General features: G+C 45.8%; 1 protein-coding gene across 1 annotated transcript in view; it reads right to left on the bottom strand.

Moving 5' to 3' along the window:
* Positions 1-16634, bottom strand: part of TAX1BP1 (Tax1 binding protein 1) — a 250625-nt gene that overhangs the window by 69436 nt on the left and 164555 nt on the right. Inside the window, exon 6 of the mRNA XM_082257735.1 lies at positions 14518-14666. Coding sequence (XP_082113861.1) covers positions 14518-14666 — 149 coding nt within the window. The remainder of the gene's footprint in view (positions 1-14517; positions 14667-16634) is intronic.

Below are 16634 nucleotides of genomic sequence, written 5' to 3'. Positions count from 1 at the left end.
CTCAGAAAGTGGAGCTTATTAAAAAAAAAATTAAATGTGGGCAAACAGGCAGGATTTTTAATGCAGAAGAGACATATTATGTCCCTTTTGTATTAGAGTTACTCACCTGCAGGTCTGCCCCTGTACAGTAAGGTGCACATGCGCAGCAAACTGTACGAGTCCGACAAGGCCGGGACAAATGAAAGTGGCAGTCAATCGTTACCCACAAGCCGGCTCCTTGAAGATGTTAGTGACTGGCAGGGAGCTCTGAGACGCCACACAGCTATAGTGAAGGTGAGCAAAGTTCTGCTTGAAGCATCTCTTAATGTCTGTAGTCATTCCTTTTACCACTGAGGTCCTCTACCCCGTGATTAGATTTTTCCCCTATCTCTAGACACTCTCCAGTTAAAGCACATCCTTCCTGAGGACCAGCGACCAAAACTAGGCAGACATACTCAAGGTGTAGCCGAACTAGTTTTAGAAAGTAGCAGAATTATATTTTCATCTCTTGAGTAAATACTCTTTAATACATGATAACAGTCTGTTAGCCTTGCTTGCTGCAGCTTGACACTGCATGCCATTACTGTCATTTACTGGGACCCCCCGCCCCCCCGATCCTTTTCGATCCTTTATTGCACCAGAGGCTCTCTAACGAGTAACCTGCATGCATAGTTTTAGCTCCCAATTGCATTACTTTAAATTTTTCAATATTAAACTGAATCTGCCATTTAGCTGCCCATCCCTCTATTTTATCTAAATTCTCTTGTAAAGTTGCTCTATCCTGTTCAGAATTCATTGCCCTGCTTAGCTTTGTGTCATCAGCAAACACTGATATTAAAGAGGAAGTAAACCCTCCTCTGCAAGTTGTACCTATAGGTAAGCCTATGATAAGGCTTACCTATAGGTACTGCTGTAAATATCACCTAAACATGTACAGTTTAGGAGATATTTAACTTGCATGCAGCCAGTGATGTCACTGGCGCATGCGCTCTGAACGAACGGCCGCTCGTGCCGTTCCTTCAGAGCCCCGTGCCGTGACCGTCGGCTCCCGCGCGCGCGGGAGTGACGTCACCGCGCCCCCGGCCAACCAGATGGCCGGATTCCGCGATCCCGGAAGACGGGCGACTAGACATGTCGCCCATCATAGAGGTAAGCGGGCGGCACGGCGGGGGCTCGTTTTAAGGTAAGTATTTCATAATGAGCTAGTATGTGATGCATACTAGCTCATTATGTGTTTCTCTTTCAGGGTGAAGAAAAAAAAATATATATGTGGGTTTACAACCTCTTTAAACTATTTATTCCAACCTCTATATCGTTTATGAACAAGTTAAAACAGAACTGGTCTCATGGCAGAGCCCTGGGGAACTTCTTCAAAAACTGTGTTCAAGTGTACCTTGTAGAATTCATGTGATTTTGAAGGCAAAGTGACCGCACCAAATATTTTTGCGATTTGGATTGCTCTTCTGTTTATTTACTTTCCATTTTGTTAATTGATAAAATAATAAACTATTAACACTTCTATTCCTGAAAGCATTCTTAATTTACACAGTTTTTTTTCAAACCTGCCAAAAACTGCTGCACGGTACTGTAGTTCAGGGACCGATGCTACTTAAATAGCTAGCAGGGTGAAACCAATGATCTATTTAGCCATCTTTACAGTGGTTGTCAAGACTGAATGTTTTTTTACCTTCATACACTGTATGCATGAAGGTAAAAAAAAACCTTCTGTGTGCCGCTCCCTCCACACTCACCTGAGTCCCCTCTCAATCCAGCAATGTGCACTTGAGCCTCAGCTGTCCTGGCTCTCTCTCCTCATTGGCTGAGACACAGCAGCGGGCGCCATTGGCTCCCATCGCGGTCAATCACAGCCAGAGACAATGAAGAGTGCAGGGGGAGAGACCAAGCTAGGGCTCTATGTGCCTTATGGGCGCAAAGAGCGGGGTTTGGGAGTGAGCAAGCAAGCAAGCGGCTTGCTTTTTGGTGGCACTGGTCAAGGGGGAGGAGCCAGGAGCCTTGTGAGGGGAACCCAGGAAGAAAGAATCGTGGCTGCTTTGTGCAAAAACCACTGCACAGAGCAGGTAAGTATGACATGTTTGTTAACCACTTTAGAACCGCTCACATTGCTGCTACTGCGGCAATGTGGCACTATCCCGTCCAGCGACGTAGACCTATACCGCTGGACTCCTCCCCCCCCGTAGGCGGCGCTCGCCGCTGCTCTTCCCCGATCGTCGGGGAATCTAGTTTGGAGATCCGCCCGCCTGTGTAAACAGAGCGGGTGGATCTCCTAAGTGACAGGGAGTGACAGATCGCAGTGTTCAGCATAGCTGAACATCCGATCTGTCCCTGACTCACTCAGTCACCTCCCCCCACACACGTCAGTAAGCACCAGGCATACATTAACCCCTCCCTCTCAAATAAAATTAACCCCTTCCCTGCCAATGTCATTTTTACAGTAACAGTGCATATATATATATATATAGCACTGATTACTGCAGTAATGTCACTGGTACCCCCAAAAGTGTCAAAAATGTCAGTCAAGGGTCCGATCTGTCCGCCACAATGTCGCAGTCCCGCAAAAAAAAAAAAAAAAAAAATCGCAGATCGCCGCCATTACTCGTTAAAAAAAAAAAAAAAACACCAAAAATGACAGAAATCTTTCCCTTAGTTAGTAAACGCAATAACTTTTGCGCAAACCAATCAAAATATGCTTATTGTGATTTTTTTTTACCAAACATAGGTAGCAGAAAACAAATTGGCCAAAAATTTAAAAAAATTTCGATTTTTAAATTTTTTTGGGGGGGAATTTCATATAAAAAAATGTTAAAAATATTGTTATTTTTTCAAAATAAACGCTCTTTTAGTTTATAGTGCAAAAAGTAAAAAATCGCACAGGTGATCAAATACCACCAAAAGAAAGCTCTGTTTGTGGGAAAAAAAGGACGTAAATTTTGTTTGGGTACGGCGTCGCACGACCGCGCAATTTTCAGTTAAATTCGCACAGCGCCGAATCGCAAAAAGTGGCCTGGACGTAAGACAGCAAAATCTTCCGGTGGTAAAGTGGTTAATAAAAAAGAAAAATAAATAAACCTGAACCTTTAGAATCGGTTAAAGTATGGTATTCTGATCAGCACTGTAAGGGGGGCATTCTTATCAATGACTGCCAATCAGAGGTGCATTTTTAAATTTAGTAGGGGTTTCCCTAAACCTGAAAATTGTTTCAACGGTTCTTTGGGGGTAAAAAAGCTAAGAAAGGCTGCTATACTTTCATGGCTCCACATTGTACACTATGCTACATATTCTCCTGTATAGTGTGTTGTCTCCACTTAGATCCACCATTCAGCATATTGCGATTATTGTCATAATCCCTTCGGTACTCAAATGGATGCTCTCTTGGCAGCATTAGTTTATGTTAGTAAAGGTATGGCAGATACGGTTTTAGACATCTAACTACAAGACTGGATTCTACTTCTCATGTGAATAAATAATTTAACCCACTAACACATAACAATGGTTCAAAAATGAGTTACGCTTTAGCCCAGTGGTCTCCAGACTGCGGCTTGCTTGTTTTAATCTAGCCCTTGAAGCACTATTTTCATCCCCTGATACCAACAATGGTACATCATCCCCCCCCCCACTGACACCAATGAAGGGCCAGAATTCCTCCCAATGAGATCAACGGTGGGGCACAATTCCCCCTAATGACACCAAAGTTGGGGCACAATTTGTCCTAATGACACCAAAAATGGGGCGCAATTCCTCCCACTGACACCAACAATGGGTTGCTATTCCTCCAGTAAACTGGCCCTTTGTTTAGAAAGTTTGCAGACCCCTGCTTTAGACTGTTGTGACCAAAGTTGTTTTAAAACAGGAAAATTGACTGCATTCTGACTGCACTTTTGATATCAACAGTAACTAGAGCTGTCAGTACATGCCAACAGCGCTACATGATTCTCATATGCTTTATTAATTTACTGGGGTCAGCTGGCAGTCACCGTCATAGTATACAGTACATCAGTGATGCTGACCAGTTACTCAAGAATAGTCTGCAATAAAGATGTACTGAACAAAGCGATCACAGGTATAAGGGTCCCTTTCACACAGCCGTCATCTGTTCAATCACATTTTTTTTCAAAGAAAAAACATTCAGTGTACATGAGTTTGCACACCCAGTTCACATCAGTTTGAAAGTTCAGTGTACATCAGTTTTTTTCTTGCAGAGACCAATCAGAGGTGACAAAAGTATCGACAAAAAATGTTTCTTGCTTAAAAATGGACATAAATGGAACGGATGGCTTCCATTTAAATCCACCTAAACCGAAAAGGATGAAACTTTGTCCTGTTTAACCACTTTCAGCCTGCCTACAGTATTTTTTTCCTGCAAGAAGGGAGCAGCTACAGGCTCAGCAACATAAGGCTACATTGCTGAGCACATGAGCAACGGTGCACACCCTGAGGAACACAGCGGCACAATCCTGTGACAGCTGTGAGCCGCTGGGGTATCATGTGATCCCTATAACCAATCACGATGATCACATGATTACAATGTAAGCAAAAGAGTCATGAATAGCTTCTGTTCATGACCGCTTACTTATGTGATTGGCCCACAGCTATCACATACCTGGCACCCTGTACCATGCGATTAGCTGTAGCCAAATCACAGATCTAACAGCTAAAACTATTGCCTAAAACAGTGATCACTGTTCTAAGCAATAACAGTGTAAAAAACAAATCCTGAATCCCTGATCCCGCACCAAGGTAGTACAGTGTCACTAAAAACAAATTTAAAACAAATTGGATTTTTGTCTTACCGTAAAATCCTTTTATCTGATGTTTATTGGCCAACACAGCCCCAGATCTTTTTGACCATTGAGTTATGCTGCCCCCTACAGGAGTAGGACACTAGGCAGGGGAAAAAACTTTACCACACCTATGGGGCAGTCCCAGGGGGTATACTGCCACTTCCTGATAGAGGCACGAAGTTTTGTTGCAAGTATTGTCAGAAGAAATATAACCCAACTCAATAGAGGGACGGGCGCTGTGTCTGTCAATGAACATCAGACAAGGATTTTACGGTAAGACAAAAATCCAATTTTCTCTTTCGTTCATTGACAGACACAGCTTCAGATCTTCTTGACCATTGGGACGTCCCAAAGCAGTGCCAAACTTGAGGGATGGGAAAAACATAGCAGAAAAAAAAATTCTTAAAAGTCTAAATATAGCCAACCAGGTAACAAGAGCTCAACCAGGAACAACTGGAGCTCACCTGAAAAATACACCCTCAAAGAGGGACTAGTCCTCTCAAACAGCAGTTTGCAAAACCTTGCTGCCAAAGGCAGCGTCCGCAGAAGCCAACACAGCCACCTTGTAAAATTTTGTGAAAGTGTGCACAGACAACCAAGGTGGCCGCCTTACAAACCTGCACTAAGGACGCCTGATGAGGAAAAGCCCAAGAGGCACTGAGCCCCCTGGTAGAATGTGCCTTACCGTGGAAAAGAGATCCTGACACTTAATGGAATAAGCATGCACCACCGTCTGCCTGATCCATCTGGAAATGGTCACAGCAGACACATCCAGCCCTTAAGGGGGTCCATCTGTAAGGACAAATAGTGAGTCCGATTTCCTAAACGATTCAGTCACCCTGATTGCCTTACATTCCTTGGATGTGGTTCGGGCAATCTCTTTAGGGTGTTTAGGCTTAGGACACAAGGAAGGCAACACAAGGTCTTCATTTAAGCACTTAAGCCCCGGAAGATTTTACCCCCTTCCTGACCAGGGCCTATTTTGCAATTCGGCACGGTGTTACTTTAACGGACAATTGCGCGGTCGTGCGACGCTGTACCTACACGATTTTGATGCCCTTTTTTTCCCAACAAATAGAGCTTTCTTTTGGTTGTATTTGATCACCTGTGCGATTTTTTGATCATGCGATATAAACAAAAAAATAGCGTCAATTTTGCAAAAATAACAATATTTTTCACATTTGTTTATATGAAATTCCCCCCAAAAAAATGTAAAAATCAAAATTTTTTAACATTTTAGGCCAATTTGTTTTATGCTACATGTTTGGTAAAAAAAAAAAAACGCAAAAAGCGTATTTTGATTGGTTTGCGCAAAAGTTATTGCGTTTACTAACTAAGGGAAAGATTTTTGTTGTTTTTTTTTTTTTCTTTAACGAGTAATGGCGGCGATCTGCGATTTTTTTTGCGGGACTGCGACATTGCGGCAGACAGATCGGACCCTTGACGGACATTTTTGACACTTTTGGGGTTACCAGTGACATTACTACAGTAATCAGTGCTATACATATGCACTGTTACTGTAAAAATGACACTGGCAGGGAAGGAGTTAACTTTATTTGAGAAGGAGGGGTTAAGTGTGTCCCTAGGGGCGTGCTTCTACCTGTGATTGGATGTGGCTTGAGGTGTAAGAACAGAGATCAACGGTCCTACATAGCAGAACCGTATTGATCTCCATTCTTACACAGGGGAGAATGACAGGCGGCTGTGTTTACATTAGCCGCCTGCCTTTCTCCCGCTGTAACGGACAATCGGGTCCGCCGGGCACACGCACGGGGGGGGGTTCCGTGAGCGAGCAGGAGCGCGACTCCGGCGGCACGTGCTCGCTCCCTAGAGCCTCACAGGCTAGCGACGTCGCTTTGCCTGTGAGGGGCTGACTGCCGACATAAATCGGCATTAGGCAGTCGGCAAGTAAGTTAAATGGAAACCAGAAACGACCTTAGGAAGGAACAACTGACAGGGTCGAAGTACCACTTTGTCTCTGTGGACCACCATATAAGGTGAACGACAAGACAACGCAGCCAACTCCGACACCCTGCGTGCAGAAGTAATAGCCACCAAGAAGGACACCTTCTGTGTCAACGTGAGCAGAGGAATCTCACAAATGTTTTCAAAAGGCAGTTTTTGAAGAAACGACAGCACCAAGTTGAGGCCCCACAGAGGCAACGGAGACCTCACCAGTGGAGCCAAGTGGCGGACCCCCTGAATAAAACTATGAATCAAGGAGTGAGTAACCAAAAGGGCGTTGAAAGAAAAAAAGTCGCCAAGGCCGAAACTTGACCCTGGATGGTTCCCAAGGCCAAGGCGTTGATCTACACCTTTTTGGAGGTACTCCAAAATTCTAGCCACCGAAAAGGAATGGGGGGGAAGACCTCCCTAGATTCATACCACGCAATGTACGCCTTCCAGATGCGATGATAAATCTTTCAAGAAGTAGATTTTCTAGATTTAAACAGCGTGGGAATCACCGATTCCGACACCCCTCTATCCCTCAGCACCTGGCTTTCAATAGCCATGCCATTACAGCCAGCGACTGTAAAGCAGGATGGAAGATCGGCCCTTGAATCAGAAGATCTTCGCTAAGAGGGAGTCTCCAAGGGACATCGGCGACCAGCCGTACCAGATCTGAGTACCAAGACCGGCCAGTCTGGGGCCACTAGGATGACCGGAATCCCTTCTGCCTCATTTCTTCGCACAAGTCTTGGCAGATGTTTTAGAGGGGGAAAGGCATATATCAGGCCATACCAGCCCCAAGGGGCCACTAGAGTACCTGTGGCGTCAGCCAGAGGATCCCGAGACCTTGCTACGAACCTCTGTACCTTCCTGTTGAGATGAGAGGCCAACAAGTCCACATCGGGAGTTCCCATCAAAGACACAGTTGATGAAACACCTCCGGGTGAAGGGACCATTCTCCCTGGTCCAACGCCTGCCAGTTTTCCCCCCTGGAATAAGCACAGCATAGAGGGCTGGAACAAAGCGCTCTGCCCACTGTAGAATGCCGACAACTTCCCGGGTCGCTAGGGCATTTTTTGTGCCCCCTTGATGATTGACATAGGACACGGCCGTGACATTGTCTGATTGAATCCTGATCGGGCCCCCCTGCAGACAATCCGTCAAATGTATTAAGCAAAGTCTGATCGCACAAAGTTCCAGGATATTGAGCGACAGTCTGGACTCCCCTCCAGTGTCCAAACCCCCTGAGCACAATCTGTGCCCAAGACTCCTGCCCAACCAGACAGGCAGGCATCCGTGGTGACCACCATCCATTACAGGGGAAGAAAGGAATTTCCCGGTCGAACTGCCAGAGAGTGAAGCCACCAAATCAGGAACCCTCTTGTACCCTGGCTCAACAAGAACACATTGTCTAGAGACTGTGGATTCTTGTTCCACTTGTCAAGAATCTCCCTTTGCAGAGGTCTAGTATGGAACTGTGCAAAGGGAAACGGCCTCGCATACAAGTCCTGTGAGATGACCTCCTGTTGGACAACAAGAACCAAATTGCATCCTGCAACTTCTGGAGGCCCCCCCCTAAGAAACACCCGAGCTGAGGCTGAATCCAAGGTTAGGCCCAGATAGTCCAGCTTGGTGGATGGAACCAGAGCAGATTTTTGGAAATTCAGTTTCCATCCAAACTCTTGAAGGGTTCTTACAGTGATGTCCAGGTTGTCATTCAAGGCAGAAGGAGATCGTCCAGGTACCCCAGTACCAAATCCCGTACTAGGGATTCAGCTCCCTTGTCAAAAGAGTCTTTAAAAGATGGAGAGTCCTCCATCAGGAGAAGAGTGGCTTTATTTAACCTGGAAACTTGAGAGTCCACCACAGATGGGATGGTCAGCTTTTTTTTAACAGGGAATCTTCAAAAGGATATCTTCTAGCAAAACGCTTAGGTACCCTGACAGTGCGTTTTGGTGAACACCAATGACTTGTGGTAATTTTGCCAAAATAGGCGGGAAAGGGAAACCCCTTTGTCGCCTTAGAGGATTTTTGGGTACCGAAACGTACCGGCTCCTCCGACGCAGCAGCAGCTCCAGTTTTAAAATTTCCCGCACTGCTACAATCAGTGCATCCACTAGCACCTTTTTGTGCTTGGCTGTAGTAGAAGAGGAATTATCCTCACTATCAGAGCACTCAGGGTGCATGGATGCAGACCCAGTATGGTGACTCGTGTCCGCGGCGGCCAAATCAACCTCAGAATCTGAGGAGACAGAGGATGCAGGTGAAGGCAGGGAGCGCTTTTTGCCTGTCTTGTTTTGCAGGACCATATCCAACTTGGACACTAGTGACTCCAGGATCGCCATCATAGCAGACAAAGTGGACTGGTCCCCAGAGTGCCCCACTGCCTCAGAGGGGGTCAGGTGTTGAAACATGCTCCAGAAACTACCTTAGCAGAATAGAAAAAAAAAAATCACTGCTAAAAAATCCCCACCACTGCACAAGGGGATAGAGTTGCTGCTATAGAAGAGAAGAGGGAGAGCCTTTTCTCCACCCAGGGACCATTACCACTGACCCAGGTACAGAGCAGAACGTTCAGCTGCACACCTTGCAGCGATCAGAAAGAGAGGAAATGCACTAGAGGCCAACCGCCGAATCACCACTCTGTAGGCTTCAAAAACATGGTTGCTGCTTTATTCAATAGGAAACTTAAATAAAATGGCTGCCAGACTACACAAACATGGCCGCAGATAGCTACAGCAGCTGCCCACAAAAAATGGCAGCTCAAAAGGACCCCAGAAAACAAATGCGCAGGAAGGGGGCCCTGGCAGGAGCCCCCACCAGGATCAATTCTCTCCAAAAAAACTGCGTTTGTAGCAGCCGGCAGCGTTCCCCCCCCCCCCCATCGCCCGCTCACATCACCAAAACAGCCAGGCCTGTGTGGGCACAGGAGGGGGGGGCTAGGTGTGAGCAGCTGGGGGGGGGGGTGGTCCACAGCGGGACAGGAGAAGGACAGGAACTCAGGGGGGGTCTGACCAACCCAGGGAGGGGACCACATCCCCCCCAACAGGTCACCCGTGAAAGGGGGGACACTACTTACAGCACCATGGAAACCAGGTGGGCACCACTCCAGGCCGACCACCGCACCATCTTAGAATGGGGGTGCTGCGGGCCAGAGGTATGCTGCGACTCTGAGCGTCCTCGCAAGATGTTTAACTCACCGGCCAGCCCCCGTCCAGTGGGTCTGTCGTGGCCGACCAAGTGCGAAGCGGAGATTGGGTCGCGCTCGCGGGCCAGACTGGGGAGACTGTAAGGATCTAGAATATCCAGTGTGTTGCACAGTCCGGCAGTTGATTGTAGCTCTCACAGGAACAGAAAATAATAAAAGGAGGAAAAAAATCAGTTTTTAAAAAAGACAAAAATTGTAGGACCAGAGATCCCAGCAAGGAACTAGGTCCTTACTCCTGACTAGGCAGAAAAAAAAAAACGGAGTGCCTGTAGCAGGAAGTGGGAGTATACCCCCTGGAACTGCCCAATAGGCGTGCTAACGTTTTTTTTCCTGCCTAGTGTCCTAGTCCTGTAGGGGGCAGCATAAACCAATGGTCAAGAAGATCTGGAGCTGTGTCCGTCAATGAACGAAAGAGAAAATGGGATTTTTGATTTACTGTAAAATTAATTTCTCTGATGTTTATTGATGGACATAGCTCCTGATCTTCTTAACCATTGGGTTATACTGCCCCCTACAGGAGTAGGACACTATCCAGAAAAAAGGTATGGCTACGTGAATGGGCAGTACAGGGAGTATACTCCCTCCTCTGCTATAGGTACTCAGTTCACAGGTTACAAGCAGTGTCAGAAGAATTACAACTCCACAAAGGGGAGGGTGCTGTGTCCATCAATGAACATCAGAGAAATGGATTTTGCCGCAAGTCAAAAATCCCATTTTCTCTTTCGTTCATTGACGGACACAGCTCATGATCTTCCAAACCATTGGGATGTCCCAAAGCAGTGCTAAACATGAAGGGAGGGAACAGCAAATTCCCAAGGCTAGACTATAGCCAACCAGGTAAACAGGAGCTCAAACAAAAAAAAACTGGAGCCCACCTGAAAAAAACAATACACCCTCAAAGAGGATCAGGTCTACTAAACAGCAGCTTGCAAAACCTTGCAGCCAAAAGAAGCCTCCGCAGATACCAACACATCCATTTTTAGAACTTTGTGAAAGTGTGCACCGACAACCAGGCCTTGCAAACCTGTGTCACTGATGCCTGAGGACAGAAGGCCCAGGAGGCACTGAGCGCCCGAGTAGAGTGCGCCTTGACAGGGAAAGTCAGTTCGTGAGCACAAATAGGTTTGACTTCCTTAAAGACTCTGTAGCTGCCAGGTACACCCTAATCGCCTGGGCCACATCCAAGGCATGCAAAGCAATTTCCTTTGGATGTTCTGGCCTGGGACACAAGGAAGGCAACACAATGTCTCCATTCAAATTAAAATTAGAGACAACCATTTGAAGGAACGAAGGACAGGGGCGAAGAACCACCTTATCTCTATGAACCACCAAGTAAGGTGGACAGGATAACGGCGCCATTTCCAACACCCTGCGCGCAGAGGTGATAGCCACCAAAAAGGCCAACTTTTGGGACAGCGTAAGCAGCTGATTCTCAAAAGGAGGCTTCTGGAGAACCAGATTGAGGTCCCAAGGCAGCAACGGAGAGCGCACTGGAGGAGCCAAGCGCCGAACTCGCTGAAGAAAAGGACGCACCAGGCAGTGTGTAGCCAATGGCCGTTGTAAGAAGACCACCAAGGCTGACACCTGGCCCTTGATAGCACTCAAAGGCTAGTTTCTGCCCAACCCCCCTGTTGAAGAAAGGTCAAGATCCGAGCCACTGAAAAAACTCACACCACGCAATGTAAGTCTTCCACATACGATGGTAGATCTTCCCAGAAGTAGATTTCCTAGCTTTTAACAGGATTGTAATCACCAACTCAGACAAACCTCTACCATCAAAGCCAGCGACTATAAAGCAGGATGGAAGATTGGCCCTTGGGACAGCAGATCCTCCCTGAAAGGAAGCTTCCAAGGAATGTCCACGACCAGCCACACCAGATCAGTGTACCAAGCCTGGGGCCACTAAGATGACCGGATCCCTTCTGCTTTGATCCTGCGTAGGAGTCTTGGCAGAAGCTTGAGAAGAGGGAAGTCGTAAATCAGACGATACTGACCCCACAGGGCCACCAATGCGTCTGTGGCGTCCGCCAGATGATCCCGTGACCGAGCCACAAACCTCTGCACCTTTCTGATTAGCCGAGACGTCAAAATATCCACCTTCGGGGATGCCCCACCAGAGACAAGTGATAAAACAACCCTGGATGAAGGTACCACTCCCCTTGGTCCAATGCCTGCCAACTGAGGTAGCCCGCCTGCCAGTTTTCCACCCCGAGAACGTGTACGACGGAGAGGGCTGGAATGAACCATTCTGCCCACCTCAGAATGCCGGCTAACTTCAGAGCCGTCAGGACACTTTTTGTGCCCCCCTGGTGATTGACATAAGCCATGGCCGTGGCATTGTCTAATTGAATGCGCACTGGACATCCATGAAGACGATCCGCCCAATGTTCCAGGCACAGTCTGATCTTTCAGAGTTCCAGGACATTATTCGTTAGTCTGGACTCTTTCAGTGTCCAGACCCACCGAGCAGAATTTTTTGCCGAGGACGCCTCCCCACCCGGACAGGCTGGCATTCGTGGTGACCACTGTCCAATACAAGGGGAGGAAGGATTTGCCCAGCCGAAGTGCCAGAGAACAAAGCCATCATATCAGGGACTCTTTTGTTCCCCGGCTCAGCCAGATACGATTGTCCAGAGACTGCGGATTCTTGTCCCATTTTCCTAGAATCTCCCTGCAGCAGGGACCTCGTATGGAACTGTGCAAACAGAACCGCCTCAAAGGTAGACACCATCAGGCCAGCACCCGCATGCAAGTCCGGAGGGATGACCATCTGCTGGACAGCAGGAGACGAATTACAGCCTGGTAGTTTCTGGAATTTGTCCAGAGTCAGACCCAGATAGTCCAGCTTTGTGGACGGAAACAGAGCAGACTTCTGAAAACTCTGATTCCAGCCGAATTCCCTCAGAGTTTGTATGGTGATCTCTAAGTTTTTCACCAGAACAGTAGGAGACTCTGCTTGCAGAAGGAGGTTGTCCAAGTAGCCCAGCACCGTGATCCTCCGCTGGCGTAACAATGCTAGCAGCTTTGTGAAGACCCGAGGAGGACCCGAGGAGCGGAGGTGAGACCAAAGGGTAATGCCACAAACTGATAATGCTCCACTCCCATGGAAAAGCGGAGGAATCGCTGGTGACCAGCACATATTTAAATGTAGATAGAAAACAAAAGAACACCTTGCAAAAATGGATAGAGAGAAGAAGCTAGCACTACAGAAGACAACCTGTAGAAAATACAATGAAAAAATTAGTAAAAAAATAAAGTGCCTAAATAGTGCATATATAGTGCAAAGTAATTGACTGTGTGACAATTGATACTAAACATACATATGATGTAGCCAAACAAAACAATGCTGATAATGGCTAAACATTGCAAATAATGGAAGAAAAGTCCAGATTGAGTCCAAAGTGTAAAGTGAAAAGCAGGAATCTTCAAGCGTTATTCCATGTGATTTTTCAACCTTGTGCATAAGAACCACCACCAGAGGGGGGGCTTACCAAATGGAGTGGACTCACATAGGCTTATGCCTAGTGGGTCATAACCAGCATACATAGATGGATAAAAAGCCAGAGGATATCCGGATGGGCTTCAACCATGACAACAGCCACGGTTGACCCATTTTCTTTTTTTTTTTTTTAACATACTGTCACCAGTCACTATACCTGATCAAAACCCCACCAGTCATATGATGATGCTGCTGTACTGCACTAGTGACAGTATGTAAAAAAATTCTTGAAAAAAAAAAAAACCTCAAATATTTTATTTCTTAATTTTCCAAAAATTGTGGGAAAAAAATGACCAAAAAAGAAACGGAAAAAAAAAACAACTCACCATGCCTCTTACTAAATACCTTGGACTTTCTACTTTCCTAAAAGGGGTAATTTAGGTTATGCTGCTGCTGTACTGCACTAGTGACAGTATGTAAAAAAAAATATTATGAAAAAAAAAAAAACTCAATTATTTTATTTCCTTATTTTCCAAAAAATTGTGACAAAAAAAAAAAAAAAAATACCAAAAACTCACCATGCCTCTTATTAAATACCTTGGACTTTCCACTTTCCAAAAAGGTTTTTTTTAAGGGGGTGTTTGTTTGCAAAATTTTATAACAGAAACTATGAAAAAAAGGTTTTGTGTTTTTTTTTTCAAAAATTTTTTTTTTTTCAGTCTATCTAGCAAAATGGCTCTATCTGTGTGAGAAAAAATGCTAAAAATGTAATATGCGTACAGTGTTGTATGATCGTACAGTGTTATATGACTGTTGTATGTATTTGCCAGTTGCACAGTGCTAAATAGCAAAAAATGCCCTGGTCATTAACAGCGTAAAACCTTCCGGTGGTCAAGTGATTAAAAAAGCAGACTTGAAGAGACACAGCTGTAGGCTGATGTAAACTGATAAACCATAGACAGACATTGTGATTCAGTCTGCATCTGTCTGAACTGACAGATGGATCTAGACTGAACTCTGGTGTGAAAGAGGCCTAAAAGTCAGGCTCCCTGTGGCAAGTACATATGATACCTTGGACGCAAATAAATACATAATTGGAAACACAGGGGAACCCTAATGCCACACTCCATACTCAGCAGTACCTGTCTAATTCAGTTTCCTTTTCTATGGCTTTCTGAGTCACAGATAACAGGTCTTCTTCAAGCTGTAGGATTTTTGAAGACATTTCGTGACATGTTTTCTTCACTTTTTCACTTTCTTCTTTAAGGATTTCAGATGCCTGGAGTATTCCCTGGTTTAAAAAAAAAACAAATACAGAAATGGTCATAATACATCTTTATGAAAATATCAAGAGCCATCTAGGAGTCCATGGATGAAATATCCTTAGTAAGCTGCCAAGCCTAACATTTTATTAGGTTATCCACATCAATTTATTTTCTGGAATACAACTTTACGTTCACTAAATTTTACTTTTTACCCAAAGGCAGCATCTGCAGATGCCAACATATCCACCTTATACAATTTTGTAAAAGTGCACGGACGACCAGGTGGCCATCTTGCAAACCGGCTACTAGTCCGGCATCCGGCGTGTGTTCCAGCTAAACTCTCCAGTGAGGCGGATCCTGGTTGCCATAAGGTAACAGGGATCATATCCCTCTGGTAAGCGCACACCCCAGATAATACTGCACGTGTGAATAGGAGATACCCACCACCACTGTTCCCCTGCATGGTCGCGAATACTTCACTGGGAGAATATTGGACAATTTTTTTGCACTGAACTTTGAGTGATCAAATTATAGTAGCACAGAGCACAAAAGCACTTTTATTTGTTTGAAGTGTTTTATATATATATATATATATATATATATATATATATATAAAATTGTATTTAATTGGGTATTTCATGAGCACTAAGCACTTTAATTGATTGCAGTGTTATATACACACAGTTATATTCTTTTGGATACGGATGTTTACATGAATGTCACAGAGCACTTTATGTATATTTTATTAATTTTTGACATTTATGCACTTTAATAATTATTTATAAGGATTGGTATTATTTAAAAGTCCATGTCACTATAGCATAATACATACATTAAAGCACAATTTTGGAAGACAAGATATGCGCTGCCTAATTGAAGCATAGCTTCTTAACCCCCTCCCATCCGCGCTACAGCCTATATACGGCTGCAGCGCGGACTCGGATTTTCGGGAGGCCGTTTTTAAACGGCCTCCAGTGACACGCCCCCCGCGCGCTCCTGCGAGCGCGCATCGGGGAGAATCTGTGTCGGCCGTGTCCCTTGGACACGGCCGATCGCAGATCGTGGTGAATGGCCAATCACAGCGGCCATTCACCACGTGATCAAGCCGTCCAATGAGAGATGATCTCATATGTAAACATATGAGATCATCTCTCATCGCCGGCGCTCCTTCCTCACACAGACACTGCAGTGTGAGGAAGGAGGGGGAGCCGACAGCCGCTGGGGACACAGAGGAATGTAATCAGGGCACTGATCACCAGTGCCCTGATTACTGAAGGTAAAAAAAACACACACATTGCCCCCCCATCAGTGCCCCCATCAGTGCCCACAATCAGTGCCCATAGTGCTGCCAGTCAGTGCCCATCAGTGCCTGCTCATCTAGGCACTGATGAGCACTGACTGGCAGCACTATGGGCACTGAGTGTGGGCACTGATGGTGCTGCCCATCAGTGCCACCCGTCAGTGTCCATCAGTGCCACCCGTTAGTGTCCATCAGTGCCGCCTATCAGGGCCCATCAGTGCCGCCCGTCAGTGCCACCTCTCAGTGCCCAGCAGTGCCACCTCTCAGTACCCAGCAGTGCCACCTCTCAGTACCCAGCAGTGCCGCCTATCAGTGCCGCCTATCAGTGCCGCCTATCAGTGCTCATCAGTGCGGCATATTAGTACCTCCTCATCAGTGCCCATAAGTGCCACCTCATCAGTGCCCATAAGTGCCACCTCATCAGTGCCCATAAGTGCAGCCTATCAATGCCCATAAGTGCAGCCTATCAGTGCCGCCTCATCAGCGCACATCAGTGAGGGAGAAAAATTTATTTTCAAAATTTACTCGCAGAAAATAAGAAAAACTTTTTTTTTTTTCAAAATTTTCTGTCTTTTTTCTTTTTTTTTGTAAAAAATAAAAAACCCAGAGATGATTAAATACCACCAAAAGAAAGCTCTGTTTGTGTGAAAAAAATGATAAAAATTTCATATGGGTACAGTGTAGCATGACCGCG

This window comes from Pelophylax lessonae (assembly GCF_965119305.1).
Source record: "Pelophylax lessonae genome assembly, chromosome: 5".
Classification (NCBI taxonomy): domain Eukaryota; kingdom Metazoa; phylum Chordata; class Amphibia; order Anura; family Ranidae; genus Pelophylax; species Pelophylax lessonae.
The sequence above is the reverse complement of the archived record's forward strand: the minus strand, read 5'-3'. Positions and strand labels throughout refer to the sequence as shown.